We start from the raw sequence: 14,523 nt of genomic DNA on the forward strand, positions 1-14,523 counted from the left end.
ATGCTCATTACATGAATGTAATTACTCTAAATACAGGTTTTTAATCAGACACTGTGCGGGTTAGGTTGGGCTCTGACGTTCTCCCGCTGAAAAAAACGGGGTCATTTCTCCTCTAGCACTGAATGTGACCTTTGTTTGGGGAATTATGGATACTTTATACATGTGATGATGAGCAGAAACAAAGGTCTGGGATTAAGCGGGGAAGAGAGGGAGCGAAATAAACAAGAGGACAACACGTGATATAACACAATAGAACCACAGTCCCGACACTGTTTACATTTTTCCTGACTATAATGTATTGAGAGTTTGTTGTTGCAGCCCTTCAGTTATTCCCACTGATTTCCATCAGAAATAACGGTTATATGCAAACTACTTTCTCACTTTGAATGAGGATCGTTTTGTTCAGGTTGTGACTCTGTGAGAAAGTATTAATCAGGCGTTTATGAATGCCTACATGGTCTCAGATCAGCAATCAGTTCAGGTTGTGACTCTGTGAGAAAGTATTAATCAGGCGTTTATGAATGCCTACACGGTCTCAGATCAGCAATCAGTTCAGGTTGTGACTCTGTGAGAAAGTATTAATCATGCGTTTATGAATGCCTACACGGTCTCAGATCAGCAATCAGTTCAGGTTGTGACTCTGTGAGAAAGTATTAATCAGGCGTTTATGAATGCCTACACGGTCTCAGATCAGCAATCAGTTCAGGTTGTGACTCTGTGAGAAAGTATTAATCAGGCGTTTATGAATGCCTACATGGTCTCAGATCAGCAATCAGTTCAGGTTGTGACTCTGTGAGAAAGTATTAATCATGCGTTTATGAATGCCTACATGGTCTCAGATCAGCAATCAGGCCGTTTGTCATCTGTCAGCTGGAGACATTGAGAGTGATGTCCAAGTGTGTGTTAAATGAGATGTGACTGGTGGCTTTTCGCCGTCTGCGGACGACCGGTGGACGTCTTTGTGGTGACTGAAGAAACTGAACAAAAAGAAGCAAAACAAATGGCAGTAAAAGTGAACCTCCTTGCTCATCATCATCATCACGGCCCCATTGTTCCTCCCTCAATCGCTACTGAATCGCCTCACTCTCATTACAGATTACAGCTTCAGCGGAGTGACTCTCCCCTTTCTCTCGCCTTTCTGTGCCACGGTCCTTCTCTTGATTAACATTTTCTGCTAGGCTTCACACCAAAGGCACAACCTGTGTGCTTTAAAGGCCATCTGAAAAAAAAGTCATCATGCGCTGGAGTGGAATCAGATAAGGCTATCTGGCAGGAGGTTTTAGTGCCTGGGCTTTGTCCCGCTCCTCCACCCTCTTTCGCTTCCTCCCTCAATCTCTCACTCCACTGCACCTTTTGTCCGGCTGATTTCCCGACGGAGTGGCCTCCTCAGTCGCAGACCCCCTGATCTCCCTCCAGCACGGACGTGTGTGTGTGTGTGTGTGTGTGTGTGTGTGTGTGTGTGTGTGTGTGTGTGTGTGTGTGTGTGTGTAAAAGTGAGTGCCTGTGGGCACACATCAGGCCTGAGAGGTGCAATTCAGAGGCCCAGGAAAGAGAAGCAGGCCTGGGATAGAGAAAGAGAGAGAGCGTGGTAGAAATGGGGTCCCCATTAGGGGGACTGGAGCACTACCTACCAGGGACAGGACTGATGGGACCTATCTCAGCCCGCCATCATGCTAAAGAGAGGAGACAGGGGATCCATTTACTCTGTTACAGAAGCTGTCAATTCACTTCATTGGATTGATCAGTGCACTGATCCAGGCAGTGGTGTGTGTGTGTCTATTGAAGAGGGTTAGATTGGGGTCTGGGGGCTAGCTAATACCCATCCCAGACGCTGCTCGGGGACCAAACGTGTGACTCGTGGGTCTCAGCGAAAGCCCCTTCTCGTCACAGATATTTGCAAACAGATGTACACAGCTCCTCCGCAGGTTTTGATCAATCAAGCTTTAATAAGTCAAGTTGTCTGGATGCGAATGTAACAATTTGCATGTGAAAGGCGGAGGCTGCGGAAGGCCTGGTTTTGATTAGGCCTAAGCAGATAAATGGCAGATTGAAACGGCCCCCTGCAACCGGGGAGCAACCCAGAGGTCCAGGGGTTTAAGTCAGACTGATATAAACTCTGTTTCTGCTACTTTCTTCTGCTACCCAATGAATAGATCCATTATTCAGTGGACTCTTTCTCATCTCTACTGAATTGAAGTGGAAGCAGCTTAAAGAGCTCTCCCCTTCTCTCCCCTTCTCTCCTCTCCCCTTCTCTCCCCTTCTCTTCTCTCCCCTTCTCTCTGCTTCTCTTCTCTCCCCTTCTCTCCCCTTCTCTCCCGTTTCTCTCTGCTTCTCTTCTCTCCCCTTCTCTCTGCTTCTCTTCTCTCCCCTTCTGTCCCCTTCTGTCCGTTTCTCTTCTCTCCACTTCTCTTCTCTCCCCTTCTCTCCTCTTCTCTCCTCTTCTCTCCCCTTCTCTCCCCTTCTCTTCTCTTCTCTCCTCTTCTCCCCTTCCCTTCTCTCTCTTCTCTTCTCTCCGCTTCTCTTCTCTCCCCCCCTCCGCTTCTCTTCTCTCCCCTTCTCTCCCCTTCTCTTCTCTTCTCTCCTCTTCTCTCTTCTCTCCCTTCTCTTCTCTCCCCTTCTCTCCCCTTTCTCCCCTTCTCTTCTCTTCTCGTTTCTCTTCTCCCCTTCTCTCTGCTTCTCTTCTCTCCCTTCTCTCCCCTTCTGTCCGTTTCTCTTCTCTCCACTTCTCTTCTCTCCTCTTCTCTCCTCTTCTCTCCTCTTCTCTTCTTCTCTCCCTTCTCCCCTTCCCTTCTCTCCTCTTCTCTTCTCTTCTCTCCTTCTCTTCTCTCCCCTTCTCTTCTCTTCTCTCCTCTTCTCTCCTCTCCCCTCCCCTTCTCTCCCCTTCTCTTCTCTCCCTTCTCTCTTCTTCTCTTCTCTTCTCTCCTCTTCTCTCCCTTCTCTCTTCTCTTCTTCTCCCCTTCTCTTCTCTTCTCTCCTCTTCTCTTCTCTTCTCCCTTCTCTTCTCTCCCCTCCTCTTCTCTCCCCTTCTCTCCCTTCTCTTCTCTCCCTTCTCTTCTCTCCTTTTCTCTCTCCCCTTCTCTCTCTTCTCTCCCTCTCTTCTCTCTCCCTTCTCTCCCCTTCTCTTCCTCCCTTCTCTCCTCTTCTCTTTCTCTTCTCTCCCTCTCTTCCTCTTCTCTTCTTCTCCCCTTCTCTCTCTCTCTCTCTTCTCTCCCCTTCTCTCCTCTTCTCTTCCTCCTCTTCTCTTCTCTTCTCTCCCCTTCTCTCTCTCTTCTCTCCTCTTCTCTCCTCTTCTCTCCTCTTCTCTCCCCTTCTCTTCTCTCCCCTTCTCTCCCCTTCTCTTCTCCTCCCTTCTCTCCCTCCCTTCTTCTCTCCTTCTCTCCCCTTCTCTTCTCTCCCCTTCTCTCCCCTCTCTTCTTCCCCTCTCTCCTTCTCTTCTCTCTCCTCTTCTCTCTCTCTTCTCTTCTCTCCTCTTCTCTCCCCTTCTCTTCTCTCTCCTCTTCTCTTCTCTCTCTCCCCTTCTCTCTCCTCTTCTCTCCTCTTCTCTCCCTTCTCTTCTCTTCTCTCCCCTTCTCTTCTCTCCCCTTCTCTTCTCTTCTCTCCCCCCTTCTCTTCTCTCCCCTTCTCTTCTCTCTCTCCCCCTTCTCTTCTCTCCCTTCTCTTCTCTTCTCTCTTCTCCCCTTCTCTCTTCTCTTCTCTTCTCCATCTTTCTCTCCTCTTCTCTCCCCTTCTCTTCTCTCCCTTCTCTCCCTTCTCTTCCCTCCCTTCTCTCTCTCCTCTCTCTTCTCTCCCCTTCTCTCTCTTCTTCTCTCCTCTCCTCTTCTCTCCCCTTCTCTTCTCTCCTTCTCTTCTTCTCTTCTCTTCTCCTCTTCTCTCCTTCTCTTCTCTCCTCTTCTCTTCTCTCTCTTCTCTCCCCTTCTCTTCTCTCTCTCCTTCTTCTCTTCTCTTCTCCTCTCTCTTCTCTTCTCTTCTCTTCTCTCCTCTTCTCTCTTCTCTTCTCTTCTCTCCCCTTCTCTCTCTTCTCTTCCCTTCTCTTCTCTCCCCTTCTCTTCTCTCCTCTCCCCTTCTCTTCTCTCCCCCCCTTCTCTTCTCTCTTCTCTCCCTCTCTTCTTCTCTCCCCTTCCTTCTCTTCTCTCTTCTCTTCTCTCCCCTTCTCTTCTCTCCTCTTCTCTCCCCTTCTCTTCTCTTCTCTCCTCTTCTCTCCCATTCTCTTCTCTCTCCCCTTCTCCCTTCTCTCTTCTCTCCTCTCCTCTTCTCTTCTCTCCTCTTCTCTCCCCTTCTCTCCCCTTCTCTTCTCTCTCTCCCATTCCTTCTCTCCCCTTCTCTCCTTCTCTCCCCTTCTCTCTCTTCTCTCCCCTTCTCTTCTTCTCTCCCTTCTCTCCTCCCCTCCTTCTCTTCTCTCCCCTTCTCTTCTCTCTCTTCTCTTCTCTTCTCTCTCTCTCTCCTCTTCTCTCCCCTTCTCTTCTCTCCTTCTCTTCTCTTCTCTCTCTCTCTTCTCTTCTCTTCTCTCCTCTTCTCTCCCCTTCTCTTCTCTCCCCTTCTCTTCTCTCCTTCCTTCTCTCCCCTTCTCTCTCCTCTTCTTCTCCTTCTCTTCTCCCCTTCTCTCTCTCTCTTCTCTTCTCTTCTCTTCCCTCCCCTTCTCTTCTCTCCCCTCTCTTCTCTCTTCTCCTTCTCTCTCTTCTCTCCCCTTCTCTTCTCTTCTCTTCTCTCTCTTCTCTCCTCTCTCTCTCTTCTCTTCTCTTCTCTCTCTTCTCTCCCCTTCTCTTCTCTTCTCTCTTCTCTTCTCTCCCCTTCTCTCTCTTCTCTCTCTCCTTCTCTTCTCTCTCCTCCTTCTCTTCTCTCTCTTCTCTCCCCTTCTCTCTCTCTCCCTCCCTTCTCTTCTCTTCCTCTCCCCTTCTCTTCTCTCCCCTTCTCTTCTCTTCTCTTCTCCTTCTCTTCTCTCTCCCTTCTCTTCTCTCCCCTTCTCTCTCTTCTCTCCTTCTCTCCTCTCTCTCTCCCCTTCTCTCCCCTTCTCTTCTCTCTCTTCCCTTCTCTTCTCTCCCCTTCTCTTCTCTTCTCTCCCCTTCTCTTCTCTCCCCTTCTCTCCTCTTCTCTCCCCTTCTCTCCCCTTCTCTTCTCTCCTCTTCTCTCTTCTTCTCTCCCTTCTTCTCTCTTCTCTCTCTTCTCTTCTCTTCTCTCCTCTCCTCTTCTCTTCTCTTCTCTCCTCTTCTCTCCCTTCTCTTCTCCCCTTCTCTTCTCTTCTCTCTTCTCTTCTCTCTCCCTCTCTTCTCTTCTCTCCCCTTCTCTTCTCTTCTCTCTCTCTCCTTCTCTTCTCTTCTCTCCTTCTCTTCTCTTCTCTCCCCTCCCCTTCTCTCTTCTCTCTCCCCTTCTCTTCTCTCCTCTCCCCTTCTCTTCTCTCCCCTCCCTTCTCTCCTCTCTTCCTTCTCTCTCTCCCCTTCTCCTTCTCTTCTCTCCTTCTCTCCCATTCTCTTCTCTTCTCTTCTCTTCCTTCTCTCTCTCTCTTCTCTTCTCTCCTCTTCTCTCCCTTCTCTCCTCTTCTCTTCTCTTCTCTTCTCCTTCTCTTCTCTCCCCTTCTCTTCTCTCCTCTTCTCTTCCTTCTCTTTCTCTCCCTTCTCTTCTCTCCCCTTCTCTTCTCTCTTCTCTTCTCTCCCCTTCTCTCCTCCCCTTCTCTCTCCTCTCCCCTTCTCTTCTCTCTCTCCTTCCTTCCCTTCTCTTCTCTCTCTTCTCTTCTTCTCTCCCTTCTCTCTTCTCTCCCCCTTCTCTCCCCTCCTTCTCTCCCTTCTCTCCCCTTCTCTCCCTTCTTCTCTCTCTCCCCTTCTCTCCCCTTCTCTTCTCTTCTCTCCTCTTCTCTCCTCTTCTCTTCCTCCTTCTCTTCTCTCCTCTTCTCTTCTCTTCTCTCCTCTTCTCTCCTCTTCTCTCCCCTTCTCTTCTCTCCCTTCTCTTCTCTCCCCTTCTCTTCTCTCCCCTTCTCTTCTCTCCTCTCCCTTCTCTTCTCTCCCCTCCCCTTCTCTTCTCTCCTCTCCCTTCTCTTCTCTCCCCTTCCTTCCTTCTCTTCTCTCCCCTTCTCTTCTCCCCTTCTCTTCTCTCCTCTTCTCTCCCCTTCTCTTCTCTTCTCTTCTCTCCTCTTCTCTCCCTTCTCTTCTCTCCCCTTCTCTCCCCTTCTCTCCCTTCTCTCCCCTTCTCTTCTCTCTCTCCCCTTCTCTTCTCTCCCCTTCTCCTTCTCTTCTCTCTTCTCTTCCCCTTCTCTTCTCTCTCTCCCCTTCTCTTCTCTCCTCTCCCCTTCTCTTCTCTCCCCTTCTCTTCTCTCTTCTCTTCTCTCCTCTTCTCTCCCCTTCTCTTCTCTTCTCTTCTCTCCTCTTCTCTCCCCTTCTCTTCTCTCCTCTCTCTCCCCTTCTCTTCTCTCTTCTCTCCCCTTCTCTTCTCTCCCCCCCTTCTCTTCTCTCTCTCCCTTCTCTTCTCTCTTCTCTCCCCTTCTCTTCTCTCTCCCTTCCTTCTCTTCTCTCCCCTTCTCTTCTCTCCCCTTCTCTTCTCTCCTCTTCTCTCCCTTCTCTTCTCTTCTCTTCTCTCCTCTTCTCTTCTCTTCTCTTCTCTCCCCTTCTCTTCTCTTCTCTCCTCTCTTCTCTTCTCTCTCCTCTCCCTCTCCCCTTCTCTTCTCTCCTCTCCCCTTCTCTTCTCTCCTCCCCTTCTCTTCTCTCCTCTCCCCTTCTCTTCTCTCTCTCCCCTTCTCTTCTCTCCTCTCCCTTCTCTTCTCTCTCTCTCCCTTCTCTTCTCTCTCCTTCTCTTCTCTCCTCTTCTCTCCCCTTCTCTTCTCTTCTCTCTCTCTTCTCTCCCTTCTCTTCTCTTCTCTTCTCTCCTCTCCTCTTCTTCTCTCCTCTCTCTCTCTTCCCTTCTCTCCCCTTCTCTCCTCTTCTCTTCTCTCTCCCTTCTCTTCTCTCCCCTTCTCTCCTTCTCTTCTCTCCCCTTCTCTTCCCCTCTCCCCTTCTCTCCCCTTCTCTTCTCTCCCCTTCTCTCCCTCCCTCTTCTCCCCTTCTCTCCTTCTCTTCTCTTCTTCTCTCCCCTCTCTCTCTTCTCTCCCCTTCTCTCCTCTTCTCTCTTCTCTTCTCTTCTCTCCTCTTCTCTCCCCTTCTCTTCTCTCCCCTTCTCTTCTCTCCTCCCCTTCTCTTCTCTCCTCTCCCCTTCTCTTCTCTCCCCTCCCCTTCTCTTCTCTCCTCTCCTTCTCTTCTCTCTCCCCTTCTCTTCTCTCTCCCCTTCTCTTCTCTCCTTCTCTTCTCTCCTCTTCTCTCCCCTTCTCTTCTCTTCTCTCCTCTTCTCTCCCATTCTCTTCTCTCCCTTCTCTTCTCTTCTCTTCTCTTCTCTTCTCTTCTCTTCTCTCCCCTTCTCTCCTCTTCTCTTCTCTCCCCTTCTCTTCTCTCCCCTTCTCTCCCCTTCTCTTCTCTCCCCTTCTCTTCTCTTCTCTCCCCTTCTCTTCTCTCCTCTCCCCTTCTCTTCTCTCCTCAGAATAATAGTAGAGAGAATGATTTATTTCAACTTTTATTTCTTTCATCACATTCCCAGTGAGTCAGAAGTTTACCTACACTCAATTAGTATTTGGTAGCATTGCCTTTAAATTGTTTAACTTGGGTCAAACGTTTCAGGTAGCCTTCCACAAGCTTCCCACAATAAGTTGGGTGAATTTTGCCCCATTCCTCCTGACAGAGCTGGTGTAACTCAATCAGGTTTATAGGCCTCCTTGCTCGCATACGCTTTTTCAGTTCTGCCCACACATTTTCTATAGGATTGCTTTGTGATGGCCGCTCCAATACCTTGACTTTGTTGTCCTTAAGCCATTTTGCTACAACTCTGGAAGTATGCTTGGGGTCATTGTCCATTTGGAAGACCCATTTGTGACCAAGCTTGAACTTCCTGACTGATGTCTTGAGATGTTGCTTCAATATAACCACATTATTGTCCTTCCTCATGAAGCCATCTATTTTGTGAAGTGCACCAGCCCCTCCTGCAGAAAAGCATCCCCACAACATGATGCTGCCACCCCCGTGCTTCACAGTTGGGATGGTGTTCTTCGGGCTTGCAAGCCTACCCCTTTTTCCTCCAAACATAACGATGGTCATTATAGCCAAACTTTTCTATTTTTGTTTCATCATTCCAGACGACATTTCTCCAAAAAGTATGATCTTTGTCTCCATGTGCAGTTGCAAACTGTAGTCGGTTTTGGAGCAGTAGCTTCTTCCTTGCTGAATGGCCTTTCAGGTTATGTCGATATAGGACTCATTTTACTGTGGATATCGATACTTTTATACCTGTTTCCTCCAGCATCTTCACAAGGTCCTTTGCTGTTGTTCTGGGATTGATATGCACTTTTCGCACCAAAGTACGTTCATCTCTAGGAGACATCTCTTCATCTCCTTCCTGAGCGGTATGATGGCTGCGTAGTCCAATGGTGTTTATACTTGCGTACTATTGTTTGTACAGATGAACGTGGTACCTTCAGGCATTTCGAAATTGCTCCCAAGGACGAACCAGACTTGTGGAAATCTACACATTTTTTTCGAAGGTCTTGACTGATTTCTTTCGATTTTCCCATGATGTCAAGCAAAGAGGCACTGAGTTTGAAGGTAGGCCTTGAAATACATCCACAGGTACACATCCAATTGACTCAAATTATGTCAATTAGCCTATCAGAAGCTTCTAAAGCCATGACATGATTTTCTGGAATTTTCCAAGCTGTTTAAAGGCACAGTCAACTTAGTGTATCCACTGGAATTGTGATACAGTGAAATAATCTGTATTTAAACAATTGTTGGAAAAATTACTTGTATCATGCACAAAGTAGATGTCCTAACCGACTTGCCAAAATTATAGTTTGTTAAACAAGAAATTTGTGGAGTGGTTGAAAAATGAGTTTTAATGACTCCAACCTAAGTGTATGTAAACTTCTGACATCAACTGTACATAATTTCTAAAATGTGGACTACGTGCTCAAATCCTTTTACTTGAATTAAACGTTTCCCCTAAAGTGGGTTATGATGCCTGATTCTCTTAGTCAATCAATACATTGACCTCAGCTGATCCCAGGTCTGTAAAAACTCCTCTCTCTCTACACACACGAAGACCCCAGCAGCCAAGTGCCACAGGAGGCCCCTGAGTGTGCTGCCTGCCCGGCTGGGAACCCCAGTGAACACACTGGTCCTTATTGCCCCCCACCACCACCATCAGAGGGATGCTGCTGGCCTTCCCATTGATAAAGACCAGACTCTCACACACGCACAGACACATACACATACACACTCCTGAATCCTGGCATACTGTATATCTAGATATTATTAGAAAACGTTCAAAAATCTCACAGACGTCTTGTGATCAGTATGAAATAAGAGATAAACCCAGTTTGAGATCACATTAAGTTTATATTTCAGTTTGGTGATGTGTGAGGATTTGTAAGCAGTGGATTTGAATTGAACACTATAGCAGAGGGTTGTGTGTGGCTTCTCTTCCCGCTAGAGAGCCTGTTAAACACAGAGGTTTGTATTTACTCTCTTCTTCCCTCTTCTCCTCTTCCTTTCTTTCTTGCAGTCGACTTCTTGGCAAAGTATTGCATTTTCAGCCAGGAGAAGCTGGCAGAATACAAAAGGGCTTTTGAAGCGGTAAGTGAAAGGGGATTTAAACCCTCTCTGTTCACACTATGCCTCAGATACACTCCCTCTTTCTTCCTTGTTTTCTGTCTCTCTCTTTCTCTAGTTCTTACTCTCTCTCTCCTTTTCACTCTTCCTGTCTCTCTCTTTCTCTAGTTCTTACTCTCTCTCTCCATTTCACGCTTCCTGTCTCTCTCTCTTTCTCTAGTTCTTACTCTCTCTCCTTTTCACTCTTCCTGTCTCTCTCTTTCTCTAGTTCTTACTCTCTCTCTCTCCTTTTCACTCTTCCTGTCTCTCTCTTTCTCTAGTTCTTACTCTCTCTCTCTCCATTTCACTATTCCTGCCTCCCTCTTTCTCTAGTTCTTTCTCTCTCTTTCTCTCTCTCTCTCCATTTCACTCTTCCTGTCTCTCTCTTTCTCTAGTTCTTACTCTCTCTCCTTTTCACTCTTCCTGTCTCTCTCTTTCTCTAGTTCTTACTCTCTCTCTCTCCATTTCACTATTCCTGTCTCTCTCTTTCTCTAGTTCTTACTCTCTCTCCTTTTCACTCTTCCTGTCTCTCTCTTTCTCTAGTTCTTACTCTCTCTCTCTCTCCATTTCACTATTCCTGCCTCCCTCTTTCTCTAGTTCTTACTCTCTCTCTCTCCATTTCACTATTCCTGTCTCTCTCTTTCTCTAGTTCTTTCTCTCTCTCTCTCTCTCTCCATTTCACAATTCCTGTCTCTCTCTTTCTCTAGTTCTTACTCTCTCTCTCTCTCCATTTCACTATTCCTGTCTCTCTCTTTCTCTAGTTCTTACTCTCTCTCTCTCTCTCTCTCTCTCTCTCTCCATTTCACTATTCCTGTCTCTCTCTTTCTCTAGTTCTTACTCTCTTTCTCTCCATTTCACTATTCCTGTCTCTCTCTTTCTCTAGTTCTTTTCTCTCTCTCTCTCTCTCTCTCCATTTCACTATTCCTGTCTCTCTCTTTCTCTAGTTCTTACTCTCTCTCTCTCCATTTCACTATTCCTGTCTCTCTCTTTCTCTAGTTCTTTCTCTCTCTCTCTCTCTCTCCATTTCACTATTCCAATCAAATCAAATCAAATCAAATTGTATTTGTCACATACACATGGTTAGCAGATGTTAATGCGAGTGTAGCGAAATGCTTGTGCTTCTAGTTCCGACAATGCAGTAATAACGAACAAGTAATCTAACTAACAATTCCAAAAAAAAACCTACTGTCTTATACACAGTGTAAGGGGATAAAGAATATGTACATAAGGATATATGAATGAGTGATGGTACAGAGCAGCATAGGCAAGATACAGTAGATGATATCGAGTACAGTATATACATATGAGATGAGTATGTAAACCAAGTGGCATAGTTAAAGTGGCTAGTGATACATGTATTACATAAGGATGCAGTCGATGATATAGAGTACAGTATCTACGTATGCATATGAGATGAATAATGTAGGGTAAGTAACATTATATAAGGTAGCATTGTTTAAAGTGGCTAGTGATATATTTACATCATTTCCCATCAATTCCCATGATTAAAGTGGCTGGAGTAGAGTCAGTGTCATTGACAGTGTGTTGGCAGTAGCCACTCAATGTTAGTGGTGGCTGTTTACCACTAACAGCCATTCCTGTCTCTCTCTTTCTCTAGTTCTTACTCTCTCTCTCTCTCCATTTCACTATTCCTGCCTCCCTCTTTCTCTAGTTCTTACTCTCTCTCTCTCCATTTCACTATTCCTGCCTCCCTCTTTCTCTAGTTCTTACTCTCTCTCTCCATTTCCATTTCACTAGTTCTTACTGTCTCTCTTCCTCTTTCTTTCTCTAGTTCTTACTCTCTCTCTCTCTCCATTTCACTATTCCTGCCTCCCTCTTTCTCTAGTTCTTACTCTCTCTCTCTCCATTTCACTCTTCCTGTCTCTTTCTCTAGTTCTTACTCTCTCTCCTTTTCTCTTCCTGTCTCTCTCTTTCTCTCTCTCCATTTCACTATTCCTGCCTCCCTCTTTCTCTAGTTCTTACTCTCTCTCTCTCCATTTCACTCTTCCTGTCTCTCTCTTTCTCTAGTTCTTACTCTCTCTCCTTTTCACTCTTCCTGTCTCTCTCTTTCTCTAGTTCTTACTCTCTCTCTCTCCATTTCACTATTCCTGCCTCCCTCTTTCTCTAGTTCTTACTCTCTCTCTCTCTCCATTTCACTATTCCTGTCTCTCTCTTTCTCTAGTTCTTTCTCTCTCTCTCTCTCTCCATTTCACAATTCCTGTCTCTCTCTTTCTCTAGTTCTTACTCTCTCTCTCTCTCTCCATTTCACTATTCCTGTCTCTCTCTTTCTCTAGTTCTTACACTCTTTCTCTCCATTTCACTATTCCTGTCTCTCTCTTTCTCTAGTTCTTACTCTCTCTCTCTCTCCATTTCACTATTCCTGTCTCTCTCTTTCTCTAGTTCTTACTCTCTCTCTCTCTCCATTTCACTATTCCTGTCTCTATTGTTTCTAACTTTGCTTACATGATGATGTTGTTGATGATGATCCCTTTAGGTTGACAGCGATGCTGATGGTTACATTTCCTGCTTGCAAGTGCTGCTGGCACTAAAGAAGATCATCCCTCCAGAGCTGCTAACTGATGAAGAAGAGATATATGTCTACAGGGTAAATGCAATACACACAACACACGCACACACAACACCTTCCGTATCACTTTGACCATGATGGATTTTCTCTCAGATCCTGGAGATGGTGGATTTCAGGGTGACAGATGGACTTACAGACCTGAGGCTCTTTGCTGTGATTGCGAGCCTGGCGCAGAAAATAGCTACCATGGAGTGAGTAGTCCAAGTCACTAAAATCCAACTCCCTTTTCATGATGAAGTCGGAAGAGGTGTCACTGACCACCTCACCATAAATAAGAATAATAGTGTGTATGTATGCATCGGTATGTCTGTCCACTGTGTATGCGTCGGTATGTCTGTTCACTGTGTATGCGTCAGTATGTCTGTCCACTGTGTATGCGTCGGTATGTCTGTCCACTGTTTATGCATCGGTATGTCTGTCCACTGTGTATGTCTGTCCACTGTGTATGCGTCAGTATGTCTGTCCACTGTGTATGTGTCAGTATGTCTGTCCACTGTGTATGCGTCAGTATGTCTGTCCACTGTGTATGCATCGGTATGTCTGTCCACTGTGTATGCGTCGGTATGTCTGTTCACTGTGTATGCGTCGGTATGTCTGTCCACTGTTTATGCGTCAGTATGTCTGTCCACTGTGTATGCGTCAGTATGTCTGTCCACTGTGTATGTCTGTTCACTGTGTATGCATCGGTATGTCTGTCCACTGTGTATGCATCGGTATGTCTGTCCACTGTGTATGCGTCAGTATGTCTGTCCACTGTGTATGCATCGGTATGTCTGTCCACTGTGTAGGCATCGGTATGTCTGTCCACTGTGTATGCGTCAGTATGTCTGTCCACTGTGTATGTGTCAGTATGTCTGTCCACTGTTTATGCATCGGTATGTCTGTCCACTGTTTATGCATCGGTATGTCTGTCCACTGTGTATGTCTGTCCACTGTGTATGCATCGGTATGTCTGTCCACTGTGTATGCGTCAGTATGTCTGTCCACTGTGTGGGCATCGGAATGTCTGTCCACTGTGTATGCGTCAGTATGTCTGTCCACTGTGTATGTCTGTCCACTGTGTATGCGTCAGTATGTCTGTCCACTGTGTAGGCATCAGAATGTCTGTCCACTGTGTAGGCATCAGAATGTCTGTCCACTGTGTTTGCGTCAGTATGTCTGTCCACTGTGTATGTCTGTCCACTGTGTATGCGTCAGTATGTCTGTCCACTGTGTATGCGTCAGTATGTCTGTCCACTGTGTATGTGTCAGTATGTCTGTCCACTGTGTATGTGTCAGTATGTCTGTCCACTGTGTATATCAGTATGCCTGTCCACTGTGTATGTCTGTCCACTGTGTATGTGTCAGTATGTCTGTCCACTGTGTATGCGTCAGTATGTCTGTCCACTGTGTATGCGTCAGTATGTCTGTCCACTGTGTATGCGTCAGTATGTCTGTCCACTGTGTATGCGTCGGTATGTCTGTCCACTGTGTATGCGTCGGTATGTCTGTCCACTGTGTATGCGTCGGTATGTCTGTCCACTGTGTATGCGTCAGTATGTCTGTCCACTGTGTAGGCGTCGGTATGTCTGTCCACTGTGTATGCGTCGGTATGTCTGTCCACTGTGTATGCGTCGGTATGTCTGTCCACTGTGTATGCGTCGGTATGCCTGTCCACTGTGTATGTCTGTCCACTGTGTATGCGTCAGTATGTCTGTCCACTGTGTATGCGTCAGTATGTCTGTCCACTGTGTATGCGTCAGTATGTCTGTCCACTGTGTATGCGTCAGTATGTCTGTCCACTGTGTATGCGTCAGTATGTCTGTCCACTGTGTATGCGTCAGTATGTCTGTCCACTGTGTAGGCGTCGGTATGTCTGTCCACTGTTTATGCGTCAGTATGTCTGTCCACTGTGTATGCGTCGGTATGTCTGTCCACTGTGTAGGCGTCGGTATGTCTGTCCACTGTGTATGCGTCGGTATGTCTGTCCACTGTGTATGCGTCGGTATGTCTGTCCGCTGTGTATGCGTCGGTATGTCTGTCCACTGTGTATGCGTCGGTATGTCTGTCCACTGTGTATGCGTCAGTATGCCTGTCCACTGTGTATGTCTGTCCACTGTGTATGCGTCAGTATGTCTGTCCACTGTGTAGGCATCGGAATGTCTGTCCACTGTGTATGCGTCAGTATGTCTGTCCACTGTGTATGTCTGTCCACTGTGTAGGCATCAGAATGTCTGTCCACTGTGTTTGCGTCAGTATGTCTGTCCACTGTGTATGTCTGTCCACTGTGTATGCGTCAGTATG

General features: G+C 46.7%; 1 protein-coding gene across 4 annotated transcripts in view; it reads left to right on the top strand.

Moving 5' to 3' along the window:
• LOC112217196 (AT-rich interactive domain-containing protein 1A) overlaps positions 1-14,523 on the top strand; it is a 73,874-nt gene that overhangs the window by 48,545 nt on the left and 10,806 nt on the right. For 3 of the 4 annotated variants that reach the window (XM_042300347.1, XM_042300349.1, XM_042300348.1), the window contains 3 exons: positions 9,568-9,638; positions 12,148-12,258; positions 12,334-12,431. In XM_042300347.1, coding sequence (XP_042156281.1) covers positions 9,568-9,638; positions 12,148-12,258; positions 12,334-12,431 — 280 coding nt within the window. The remainder of the gene's footprint in view (positions 1-9,567; positions 9,639-12,147; positions 12,259-12,333; positions 12,432-14,523) is intronic. The other variant, XM_042300350.1, reaches the window with a different exon arrangement.

The sequence above is a fragment of the Oncorhynchus tshawytscha genome, linkage group LG17 (genome assembly GCF_018296145.1).
Source record: "Oncorhynchus tshawytscha isolate Ot180627B linkage group LG17, Otsh_v2.0, whole genome shotgun sequence".
NCBI lineage: Eukaryota > Metazoa > Chordata > Actinopteri > Salmoniformes > Salmonidae > Oncorhynchus > Oncorhynchus tshawytscha.